Raw genomic sequence first — 13,517 nt, 5'->3', positions numbered from 1 at the left:
TAAGATAATTTTACCCAATAAATATTTATTGAGCAATTATTCTGCGCCTAGTTCTGTGTAAGGTCTTGGGAATAAAAGGTATGACTAAGACACAGATTCTAACCTCAATGAGTTTACAGAAGGGCAGCCACTTTTCTGCTTCCCATTCACACACATTACACAATTAGATTTAATATAAGCTAGACTGTAGTATGTCCCGAAAAGACAGGGTTTATAAAGGACAGGACTATGGATCAAGACAGTAGAAAAAGAAACAGAAAAATGTGACCTTCTCTGACAAAAAAACAAACAAACAAAAAAAAAAGTGGAGGAACTGAGGCAAGCCAAAGCAGCAGAATTCACTGCCTTTTCTGAATGTTCCAATGCTGAGGAATATATTGACAACGGGCTCTTTAAAGCTAGCTGGTCCACTAAGCTTTGTGACTTACCTGATGACAGAAATTGTCTCTGAACAAATCCCTTCCTTATTTGTAACTCACAAGTTTTACAATGAAAATAACTTTTTTATGTGTTACATAAATAATACTTGTTTATTTTAAAATACATGGAATAACACATAAAAATATATGAAATGAAGTAAAACTCATCTGAAATCCCATTTTTTGAGCCCATGCTTTCATGTATTCATTTATGCATATAAAATTTATATACAATATTTACCAGGGACCTCTTTCTACAATATTTGTTACTTCTCCTCTCACCCACACCTCACCACCCCCCACCAGAAAACTAATTTTAACCACCTAATATGTATTCTTCTAATCCTTCAATATCTTTCTCCATGTTTTTTGCTTATATACTCCTTTCTTTTACATATGTGTGCTCAAGTGTGTGTATGTGTGTGTGTGTGTACGTGTGAGACATAGTGAGAGAAAGAGAGAGGGAGGGAGAGAGGTGAATTTTATTTAGAATAAAAGGATTCAAATTAAAGATCTTTACATTTGCTTTTCTCACTTTTCTCATGTATATTCCTCCATGTTAAGCAATGTTTCTCAAAATGTATAAACATAAGAATCACTTAGGGAATCTTGATAAAATGAAGAGTCTGCCTCAGTACCTCTGGGGTGGGCCCCAAGATTCTGCATTTCTGACAGGTTCACAGGTGATGCCAAGTTGTTGCTCTGTAGACAATACTGTGAGTACCAAAGTATAGAGCTCTATTGTATCCTTTAAATTGGTTTAGTCATATTCTATTCCTCAACTCATTTAATAGCTCTCCTTCTATTAGAGGCTTTCACTTTGTTTTCCAGATTCTGCTGCCGTAAGAATTAGTCTTTCTTTCCTCATTTCTACATGCTTTATAGGTCACCTATTTCCCACTTCTAAATAGCCTGGGGCTCAATGAACTTGGGATGGTGCCACCACCTTAACATATGTTTATTGCCTATCTACCAAACACTTGATGCAGTGGCCATTTTCCAAGTCTCTTAAACAGTATGGTCTCTGAGTTAGGAGGTGTCCCAATGCTACCACCACTCATCTTGCTCAGTTCAGCCTTACCCCTGGGAGTACTTCAGATGCAGCTTGAAGTAACTGTACTGGAATGAATGCATGCTAGATCTGCTGGACACTTCACCACCATCCACAATTGCTAAGCATCCCAGACCTTGAGGAAGTCAGTCAGTACTTAAAGAAACAACTTATCTTAACATTTAATAGATTGAGCCATGATAAGCTTACTAAGCCCTGGAATGAATATTCTATTTTTTAAATTTATTTTTCTGATATATCAAATTCTTATTAATATTTAGTCATTTCTAATGCTAGAATGTCCAGGTACAATTTTCTTTTGCTAAATTATGTTTTTTCTTTTGCTAAATTATTTGAATGTTCATCATGAAGAATTAGCCTTCTGAAAGTATGTTCTGTGGAAATGCAATTATGGATTTGGCACTTCCGGTTTTTAACGTTAATGTCATTTTTCCTACTTCAGTAGTGATTGTATATACCTGTAAACAGACAATAATGCCAATGTTCTTGTTTAACAGGTTCAAAACATGTCTCAGTCTATTGAAGTCTTAAACTTGAGAACTCAGAGAGATTTCCAATATGTTCTAAAAATGGAAACCCAAATGAAAGGGCTGAAGGCCAAGTTTCGGCAGATTGAAGATGACCGGAAGACACTAATGACCAAGCATTTTCAAGTAGGTTTGACTTCAGCAATCTTGTCAGTCCAAATGAGACACTGAGTAAGATGGACAGCCACCATGGCACTCAGCTAGAAATACCTGTACATCGGCCCATATATGCAAGGTTCAAAATTCACTGGGGGACATCAATAATCTCTCCACTGAAACTGACCATTAGCTGGTAGGAATGCATAGAAGACTTGCTATAAAAAGAGCCTTACCCTCCTAGAGCTAGGTGGAGATTCTGGATAGATTTAAAGGCATTTCAATATGTATGACAGTGGTAAATCTAGGAAAATTAATAATTAAATTTAACAAAGATTTTCTGATGATTTTATGCCTTGCTAATATGAGGAGAAATACAGAGAATATGAATTATTAAAAGAGGCAATAATACCATTATTAACAGCACATAAACAAGGGCTGTTTCACAATTTGATACAAAAAAGTATTTATTTTATTTTGTTTATTTATTTATTTATTTTTTTTGGCTGCGTTGGGTCTTTGTTGCTGAGCGCGGGCTCTCTCTAGTTGCGGCGAGCAGGGGCTACTCTTCGATGCAGTGCACGGTCTTCTCTTGTGGAGCACAGGCTCTAAGAGCACAGGCTTCAGTAGTTGTGGCACATGGGCTCAGTAGTTGTGGTGCACCGACTTAGTTGCTCCGCGGCATGTGGGATTTTCCGAGACCACGGCTCGAACCCGTGTCCCCTGCATTGGCAGGCGGATTCTTAACCACTGCACCACCAGGGAAGTCCCACAAAAAAGTATTTTTTTAGACTTTAAGCTGTTTATTGGTAATTATCTAGAAACACTGAAAATGGAGAAACAATGCTTTTAAGCATGCTATGTGGATTTTTATTAACTATGTATGACACTGTCATAGATTAAAATAAAATCTATGATAATGCCATTTGAACCTCTATTAAAAAGAAATAGTCTGCCTTACAAAGGCATAGCACATTGTTTACAAAACATACTGTGATTTTACGAGCATAATAGCCTCTGCTTTCCCTGTCAGTTAGGAAGTGAGATACACTGCTAATGGTGAGGGAGTGGGCCTGAATCCAAGTTCTTGGTCAAACATAAGAAGTGCTTTTCATATAAAATTATGATTGGCAGGGAGCTAGTCAGGGACATGAAACAGGGTCTCTGCATGACACAGTTTAATATGGCAGAAATTAGCATGGTTTTGTAATTTTCTTCAGTGGTGCTCAGGAGCCTGAGTAGAAAGGTATCAAAAACAATCTTGCACTGAACCAGTTTTACAGTTGTCCCAGAAAGGTACAACAGAAGGACAAGAGGGTAAGGAAGTTCAGCGTATTGACAAGAGAGGGGGCTAAAGTGATGAATCATGAGATTAAACTGAAGAGAGAAGTAAGCAAAGCCAGAATGTTAAGAAATGATAACAAATTACAGCAAGGCCTAGAAGATAAAAATAAATTTAAAGATTATTGGAAATAAGAGAATGAGTAAACTAGAAGAATAGAGAAATTATGGGGGAATGGTAAACACAGAAGAGTATAAGGCTGAAAAGCAAATTAATTTTAACCAACATTTATTGAGCACATACTGTGTATAAGGCAGTGTTGGGCCCTCTGCTGGGTATATACTACATAATCTCTCTTCTTTGAAAGACAACTAACAAACAGGCAGGTAAAATTTGACTGTAAAAAGAGGCATAAACATCAAAATGGCACAAAGGGAAGAATTATTAATTTTTCTTAATTTTGTTTAGGGAAGTTCAGGGAAAGAGCTACAGGGCTTGGCAATATTCAAGAAAATGGTTTTGGACTAGTACCCACTTTCCTCCCCAGAAAATACTAAATTACAGAGGAGATCAAGAAAACCAAAAGATGTTCAATGTCAATTTTCAATATTCAGGGTTAGGGTGTAGACGATAGAGCAATACCGTGAGCCTGACGTGATGCTGAGGCTATCAACAAAGTAGGAATGATCAGCCGGTACTTACGGCACATAGGGAGCATTCCCAGAAAGGAAGGGGGACAGAAGGAGAGAAGCTCGGGGTTTCTGGCTCAGAGTGAAAATCATTCAAGTTCAGATGGACAATACAGAACTCTGTGACGCCAAGGGACAGCTTGCAAGTACCAGGGCTGGCAGAGTTGGTGACAAATGATGACGGGTGTGCATCTATGGGAACTTATGGGAGAAGAGAGGAGACAAAGAAACAAAAAGATACAAGGCTGAGAGGAAAAAAAATGAGAAAGTTGCCTATTCTATAAGTTTGCCTAGCAGAAGCCAAGCCACCAAAAAGAAAACTTAATTCTTAGGCAGCACCATAGAACATGATGATTTTGATTTTCCTAGTTCATGTAATCCACGTGGATACAGAACTTGTATAAGTCAAACTCCAAATAGCAATAATGATAATAACATCATTTTCTTGAAGAATTACACATATTCAACACATAGTTCCAAGCACTTTAAATATACTATATATTAGTTAATCTAATCCTCACAACAATCCTATAAGGTAGACACTGTGTTTATTCCCATCATTCACATGAAGAAACTGATGTACAAAGAAATTACACAATTGGTCCAGGATCGTATATCTAATATGTATCAGAACTACAAAGTCCAGCTCCCGAGTTAAGCCTCCTAATACCAATGCTATACTGCCTCTCCAGGTAGACTATAGCTCTCTGAATTAAATTTAATAATAATTAAATGTTCAATATATGCTTGTTGAATATATTTATTCACCAAGTCCTATCATGAGTCAGATTTTGCTCCAGCTGCTGAAGTGCCATATATGAGAAGAAGAAATGGAACATTCCAAAAGTAAGTTTAACATTGAAGAATACTTTTAAATTGGAAGAAAATCCTCCTCTGGCACACCCTTTTCAGCTTATCAAAAAATTTAAGTAGGTTGTGTCTTCTATATTCTTTATGATAAAAAAGCTTGTTCTCGTTATCATACTTGAGACTATCATTCTTATATAAAGAAATCTTGGTTGGGTAAGATAGTCTAGGTATACACTTTGCTATAAGAGCAACATAGTAGAAAATGAAATTCTAGAAAGGATAAGTAAGCACAGATCTGTGTTATTTTATTACTTTAATCTTTTAAGTATTCGATACGTACATTAGTTGGACTTTCTATTGCTCTCTGACAAGTGTCCAGAGTTAGAACTGACAATAATTGAATTATAAATTTTTGAAAAGACCCCAAAATTCATATATATACACACACACATACACACACACACACACACACACACACACACACACACACACACACATATATAATTTTTAGCTCAGGGGAAATAAAATGCCACCAAAATTGTGACACTGAATTACTCTCTTTTCAATATTCCCATAGTAGAATGTAAAACACTTCATTGTAACAGTGGCTATAATATGCAGCAAATGGTACCATCAGAACTCTTCTCATTAAAATCCTAATGAAGCAACTGTGTCTTCCTTTAGGGATAGCACAAAATGCTCAAACTAATAAGGAGTTTATTTCAAAATAAGCCACTAAAATGAGCAAAGTTATGCAATTCTAACTTTTGACTGTGATATTTATCAATCTTTCTCATTATTAAGACTCTCTGTCCCCTCCCACTCAACATGGAGGTACAGACAAATTCTAAGCATTCCAATCTTACAGAACAAGTGGTAATTCCCCCCAAGATACACAAGCCCATAAATCAGGGTGGCAATGGGAGCTCCTGCTATTTTAATGCATTGATAGTGATAACATGCTCTAAATGTAACTGTAAAATGCAATTTTCAGCTCCTTAAATTAGTTAGTATACAGCATGGTTTCTGTTATGATCATAGCAGTGACAGCTCTTCAACGAATGAGATAAATTGCAATAAACTCACAACTGAATCAAACTCATGAAATATTTTCACTGACCACCACCACCAAGTTAAAAGAAAGGAAAAAAAGGTGACATGTTCAGAAACTGAAAGTGAAACTGCAGGTTTGGCTCAGTCCCAAGATAGGAGTGAGGGAAACAGTGCTGGCAAAGTATACTTCTTGTTCTCTAGACAAAAATCAACGTTTCGGTTTCAAACAACTCTGTGCTCTTTTATTACATCAATTATGAGCACCTTAGCCCCTGAAAGAGTTAATTTCACTACATTGGTAAGCAACTCTGCCTTACCTAAAGAGCTCTAAATTATCTTTGCTTAGGCAAATGAAGTCAGACAATGGGTAATAATTCAAAATAGTAAACAGCAACATACATTTCTTTGAGCTTTGAAAAGCTTTGCATGATTTACTATACTTGCTGAACTTACCTTCCTAATGATGCTGTGCTAAGAAGGATATTAAAAAGAGGGAGGAGTAGGACAGAGTGGTGGAAGCCCAAAGTTGGAAAAATTCTGTTAGGCAAAAGCTGTTCCAGGATCCAAAATTTCCTGTAAGTACCCCTATATTATTAATAATTAGTTAATGGGTAAATAGACTTAACTAAACAGGATATTTGACCTATTTCTAATAATTCGTAACTAGAAGATGGACCCTGCTTCTATTTCCTAACTAAATAATGCATTGTTCACTTTATAAAATGCCACCAGAAAGCAAGATAGTAAATAAACCCCGAACTGCTACCATAGGAAGTTTTGTAATTATGATAAGGATCAATTTGTTTCATAAGCAAGTAACCATTTAAAGAGGTGTTCTTGTATTGAAAAGCTGAGATAAGTGGATTACTATTAATGATCATGTAGCCACTTACATTCTCACGCAATAAGCAATTTCAATCAGAAATCAATAAGCAGGGCTCCCCTCGTGGCGCAGTGGTTAAGAGTCCGCCAGCCGATGCGGGGGACACGGGTTCGTGCCCTGGTCCGGGAAGATCCCACATGCCGCGGAGCAGCTGGGCCCGTGAGCCATGGCCACTGAGCCTGCGCGTCCGGAGCCTGTGCTCCGCAACGGCAGAGGCCACAACAGTGAGAGGCCCGCGTACCGCAAAAAAAAAAAAAAAAAATCAATAAGCAATTGTGAATCTGTCTTAATCTCCCTTAAGTATCATGTGAAAAAGAACGTTGCTGTTTGATCTGTTTAAATGACTCTCATGAATACAATTGGCTGCTTTTCACAGGAGTTGAAAGAGAAGATGGACGAGCTCCTGCCCTTGATTCCTGTGCTGGAACAGTACAAAACAGATGCCAAGTTAATCACCCAGTTCAAGGAGGAAATCCGGAATCTGTCTGCCGTCCTCACTGGAATTCAGGAGGAAATTGGAGCCTATGACTATGAGGAACTACATCAAAGGGTGCTTAGCTTGGAAACCAGACTTCGTGACTGCATGAAAAAGCTAAGTGAGTAGAACAATTCCATTTGTCCAGGTTGCATTTTTAAGTAGTTTCAATGACAACTGCATTCTTACATTTTGGAAATAGTCATGAATTCCTAATTCTAGAGAAACTAGTACCTGCTTTCTAAGTGTAAAATAAGCGTTCCTTGGGCTTCCCTGGTGGCACAGTGGTTGAGAGTCTGCCTGCCAATGCAGGGGACACGGGTTCAAGCCCTGGTCTGGGAAGATCCCACATGCCACGGAGCAGCTGGGCCCGTGAGCCACAACTACTAAGCCTGCATGTCTGGAGCCTGTGCTCCGCAACAAGAGACGCCACGACAGTGAGAGGCCCACACACCGCAAGGAAGAGTGGCTTTCGCTCTCCGCAACTGGGGAAAGCCCTCGCGCAGAAACGAAGACCCAACACAGCCAAAAATAAAAATTAATTAATTAAAAAAAAAAAGAACAGTTAAAAAAAAACCTGTTCCTTGATGGTTTAAGCAGGCCTGGTTATTCAAGGTTATCTGATTAACAGTTGCCTGATTTTCAGAGCACCCTGTTACCGCGGTGGTTTGAAATAAGAGGTCTGGCAAATACAGCACTGCTATTGGCTACACTAATGGAAATAAGCTTTATTTCAGACAGATTATTGGTGACGGTCAATCACTGTGTGGCCACGGAAGAGGAAAGCCATTTCTGGCAGTAGAGAAAGTTAGAGACTGGGGTAAAGGCCATTGCCCTGGGACCAAATGTGAAACAGTAATGATAAGGAAATGAATACAATTTCTCTACTATGCAGAGGTGCCATCTGCTGCTCTGATCCACTCAAGAAATAAAAAGGAGGTACCTACTCAAATACATATTCACTACTCTACAAGGGGCCAAACATGTGACATGGGGAATGAACTTTAATTTTTGACTCCTAAAATGTGTGGTTCCACCTGGTCTGAGTTTACAAACTTTTCCATTGCCACTCAGTTGAAGTCATCATGGGACTAGTTTGTAACAATGTGAAATAAATAAGTGTTCATGAATTGACTAAGAGGGATTGTAAATCCATTTACAAATAGTATTTTAGTTGTTGACATGCTGTGATATGATGCTGTTAGGTGAGGGGGACTCAATAACCATAGAAAGTGTTCTCTCAAGGTACAAAAAACTTTTCTGGAATAGGAAATAAACTGGGAAGAGAGTAAAGCATTTCAAAAAAAAAGAGTCAATTTCTAGTAAAGAAACATTCAGAGCATAAATGTAAACACAAAATAAAGTTTGGATGACTTACAAAAATATTTTAAAGACTACTTATTTTACAGATGCAATCCAAATGATAAAAAAAAAAGACAGCTAAAATACAATATGTTGCATTCAGTAATCACAGCCTCAAAACAAAGTGGGGAATCACCACATCGGAGGCCCCACTGCAGTCATCTCAGGATTTCCAAGAGAATCCAAAAGAATTTATCAGAAGGCAGTAACGTAAACTCCTAAGGCTAAACACACGTGCAGCAATCCTCAGCTCCTTATTTCTCATCATGCAAGGCCCATACCTTTTCACCTGTAACTGGTCTCCTAATAATCATGACTCCAATAGATTCCATGACTTGCTCTTCTCTACCCACTGTCCACCTTTTTGCCAAAGGGATTTTTTTTAAGTACAAGTCTGAAATTATTTTTCTCTATTTAAAATTTCTTATGAATCCCTTATGTCCTAGGATACAGCCCATGGCTTAGGAGGCCCTTCATCGTGGCACTCCCTACATCTCACATCTTAGGTCCTGCCATTTCTCCCCTCATACACTATCTCCCAGTCACATGTGCTCCACACTCTAACCATGGGGCCATATTGAGAAGCTGTTTGCTCCCTCTCCTGAAACACTCTTTCCCCTGTTTATCCTTGCTTTATCAATAAACATACTTTCACCTGCCAAGTGTGACAGACTCCTATTCATTTTGCAGGTCTCAGTTTAAATGTAATGTCTCACCTGAATTTTCACTGCCCTCCCCATGTGTCCTCTGCATCCCTGCTAGGTGCTCTCAAATCTTGAAATCTCACCAATGACTGGACTTTTCATGTTTCACTATCATTTTGTGTTATTGGATGTCTCTTTTGCTAGACTTCTGTTCCATAAGAATAAGTACGTCTATGATATTCACTCTAAATACTGTATCTCCCATTGCCTAGAAAACTAAGAAAAGTTTCTCAGTAAATATTTGCTGAATAAATTAATTCTAAAAGCAGTCATAGTAACAATTTCTAAACTTTCAACAGAGTAAATATTAGGTATTTCAACAAGTAGCAGAGAACAATCCCCTTTACTTGCAAAACAATGATCTCTTTTAGCCACATATTTGTGTCAAGATGGCATAGGACTGATTAAGATTAAGCAAGGGAAAAGTCATTTATTTAATACAGCACTTAAAAACTCCCTTATATGGTGTGCTTTTATAATTCAAGTTGTGGAGTTTATTGCTAACAGAAAATAGGTAAATATTACTGCATAAAGAAATTCTGCTGTCATATTTTATTCTTTTTTAATCAAGAAATACTTTTAGGGGCTTCCCTGGTGGCGCAGTGGTTGAGAGTCCGCCTGCCGATGCAGGGGACATGGGTTCGTGCCCCGGTCTGGGAAGATCCCACATGCCGCGGAACGGCTAGGCCCATGAGCCATGGCCGCTGAGCCTGCGCATCCGGAGCCTGTGCTCCGCAACGGGAGAGGCCACAACAGTGAGAGGCCCGCATACTGCAAATAAGCAAATAAATAAATAAATAAATACTTTTAGTTCAATGCACAGATGCATTTTATAGCTTGCCAGATGATGTCTGGCAAGAAGAAAATCCCAAACCAAGAATTGTTTTAGTGCTCTCAATACCTAAAAGTTACTTTAGGGGTTCAAAGGAGTATTCAAATGCGTATTTATTAGCCCATAAAATATCTGGGTAAAGATATTCTATAAATGACAGTACATAGGACTAATCTGTGTAGGGCTTTAATTTGATTTGGAAGAGGTCCATTTGTTGTTGATGAACCATTGAAGACCTTGAGAATCTATTCACTCTGTCATTCCTAGTATCTCACAATAAACCCAAGCCATTGGCTTTGTATGCTAAGTCCAGGCACCTACTTAGCGCAAATGGCCTCAACTAATAAACAAGGACAGGCAACAGAAAGGTTCTACACTTAGTAATCACCTTGAACCTTAAAGTGTGCCAGTTATGTTTTTGAAGGATTAACATGGAAAACTCTTGGGATTTGCTCTACTTTACAAATGAACTTCACTTCTAACATACACTCTCTCTGAGTTTACTTAGCTGGAAATAATGTCTAACACAGTTAGGAAATTCTACATTCCTCTCAGCTCTTTCATAACTCCCAATTTGTTTTTACTAATCCACATATAACTCCCAACACAGAATCTCCTACAATATTAAAAATGATATTTGGGACAAAGAGGGTTAATCTAAGTAGACACAGATTCATCCTATTCCTTCTTACTGAACCATGGATAATGTCTCTATGGTGTCCTTAGGCCTCAGGACTGTGATCTGCCATATATGTCAAAGATTTGTTTTATTAATTTTCCCCCATGGACCACAAAGTTTGAAAGACTGTGACTGTCAAATAAATTATATTAATTAGTTAACATTTATTTTTATTTTAACTAATCAAAAATATAAAATCTAGCAACCAATATAGGTATCAAACAGCAATAAAACTAGCATTTAATTTTCTTATTTAATGAGATGATAGCTATTTGAGTTAATTGATATGACCTTATAAGATACTGAAAACAGTTCTCACGTCATAATGCTTTAGATTATTAGTGGCCCTCAAATCCCTATTCACTTAGTACAGAGGCCAGTGCCACAAGCAATGACTCTAACTCATTTATGCTTTTGTCCCAAGAACTGGGTACTTTTCTCCATCATACCATGTTTATGTCAATTAATCAAAACCACTTACTGAGACTCTCTTGAGCAGAGAGGATGTCTATCAACTGGACCACAATGCTTAATTACAATGTAGAAAACATGTCCAGGTAGAGACAGACAGCCCTAACACCGTGAAATCTAAAGCCACATGGTTCCTGAAAAAATAAATAAGTGAATCTTCATATTTTTCATTAAAAAGAGAATTACTCCAATTTCAAGGGAAGTACCTGATAAGGCACATTTATTTACAGAAGAAAACACAAACAATTTTGTGTGGTACTAAGTTATAACTTGATTAACATTTTATTTAGTTTTTACAATTCCTGAAAATTGGTACAGACTGGACCAAGTTATCTCTGTGAACTCTTTTAATTCCATGCCTGGCAGTATCTCATAAATAAGGGCCTGAATATCAAAATGTCAGAGCACACAGACTCAGAAAACAGATGTTAAATAACATCAGGACCATTCACAGGAAATGTAGAGAAAAAAACGTATCAGGGGTTCAATGTTCCAAAAAGGTCTAAAATCCAGTTGCTATGCTGCACAGATCTAGAGTAGGATATTGGATAATTATGACATCAGCAATATAGTAACAGGTGCAATAAGGCTCATCCATCAATGGCATCTTTATTCTTCACAAAAGCCTCTAAACACACACAGCCAATTAGCAGAGGGTAAAAATGGACTGGGGCAAGAAAATAAAATTGCAGCCGTGATGAATACATTTCCACTCACCTTTTCAGTGGATTTGCTTTTAGGGAAGATGTCACAGTGCACAGCACATGAACTTTAAGAAACTAAAAAACAAACTAGTGTCATTGCCTGCAAAGTTTAACTTAATAAGGTACTGAAGGAATCACAAGTCATTAAGACCACTAGGGCACCATTCAGCTTATTTCTACTAGGGAATTAAAGTTTTAGAGAAAATAGAAATTAGAAAAAATGCTTCAACAGAAATGCATCCTAGTGGCCTGAATGAGGTATAGTAATGTACGTTCCTAAAAGTGCTTAATTTTCTCTATGAGGGACTGAGTAAAGTCCCCTGTGCTTAATTAAAACATATCACATTCCTAGACATGCAAAATGTAATTGTATGCATGTGAGAATCTGACTGGAAAAGCACAGCTGAAGCTCTTGCACACTCCCTGAGATCACCAATAGATATTTAATGTAGATTATAATCACGTTTTCCAGGTTTCCAGCCCTCCACCTCCACCCCCCACCCACACTTCCTCGGGTTAGTTCTATTTTAGGGCAATAGTTTGGTGCCATCTAGTGAAGTACAGGATGCATCCTTCTATTAACAGAAACAGTTTTGAGCCTTCATGTTTAACAGAAGTAACAGCAGCATTCAAAATTTGAGATTACAAGTAATCTCACCTTGGGTTACTATTTTTATCATGTTTATGCCAAATTAGTTTTAAAAGAGAAACCAAATTGTCTACGTGGTAGTAGTCTTATTTATACATTCAACAAATATTTATTGACTCCCCAGTGTGCACTGGCACTTAACCAGGTATTTGGGGCTACAAAGATGAGTAGCAGGCAGTGTCCTCCTACCATCAGAAAACTTGCATTATAGTGGGGACAATAAGCACATAAGTAGGTAACTACAGCAATGCTGAGAGCCTACTGCTTGACAGACACTATGCCAGCTTTTTTAGGTGTGTTAGTCCTAACTGCTCTAAGAACTCAGGGTCAGGTATTATTATTAGCAATTTATGGAAAATAGATAGCTTAAATTAATTTTCCAAAGATACATGTTGAAGGCAACAACTTTAAACCCAAGTCCTTCTGAGTTCAAAGACTGAGATTTCTTTCCCACACATGATGTGTTTTGTTGGGTACCTAATAATAGAGAAACGCCCTGGACACCTCAGTAAGTTTAACTCAGTAAATAGAACCCAACTGCTGTAGAAAGAAAGAAGTCAGAGTCACTTTTCATTCTTCCTTGAATTTCACTCACATGCAATCACATCTCCCCTCTCCCTCACAATTTCTCAAAACCACCTCTTTTCTGCATTCACACTTTCACCACCCTAGTCCACAGCACCACTGATCACCTCTCAGATGGATTACCACAATGGCCTCCTAACCACTGCCCTTACCTGAAGTCATTCCCTGTCTACCACACTAGGAATTTAGAATCATCTTTTTGACATGCAAATCTAATTATATTAT

At 37.9% G+C, this 13,517-nt stretch overlaps 1 protein-coding gene across 3 annotated transcripts in view; it reads left to right on the top strand.

Moving 5' to 3' along the window:
• The window catches only part of OLFM3 (olfactomedin 3), a 192,060-nt gene that overhangs the window by 153,256 nt on the left and 25,287 nt on the right, over positions 1–13,517 (top strand). For all 3 annotated transcript variants that reach the window (XM_024751260.1, XM_024751259.1, XM_024751261.1), the window contains exons 3-4: positions 1,989–2,144; positions 7,208–7,427. In XM_024751260.1, coding sequence (XP_024607028.1) covers positions 1,989–2,144; positions 7,208–7,427 — 376 coding nt within the window. The remainder of the gene's footprint in view (positions 1–1,988; positions 2,145–7,207; positions 7,428–13,517) is intronic.

The sequence above is a fragment of the Neophocaena asiaeorientalis genome, unplaced genomic scaffold (assembly GCF_003031525.2).
Source record: "Neophocaena asiaeorientalis asiaeorientalis breed wild unplaced genomic scaffold, Neophocaena_asiaeorientalis_V1.1 scaffold147, whole genome shotgun sequence".
In the NCBI taxonomy this organism is placed as follows: domain Eukaryota; kingdom Metazoa; phylum Chordata; class Mammalia; order Artiodactyla; family Phocoenidae; genus Neophocaena; species Neophocaena asiaeorientalis.
The sequence above is the reverse complement of the archived record's forward strand: the minus strand, read 5'-3'. Positions and strand labels throughout refer to the sequence as shown.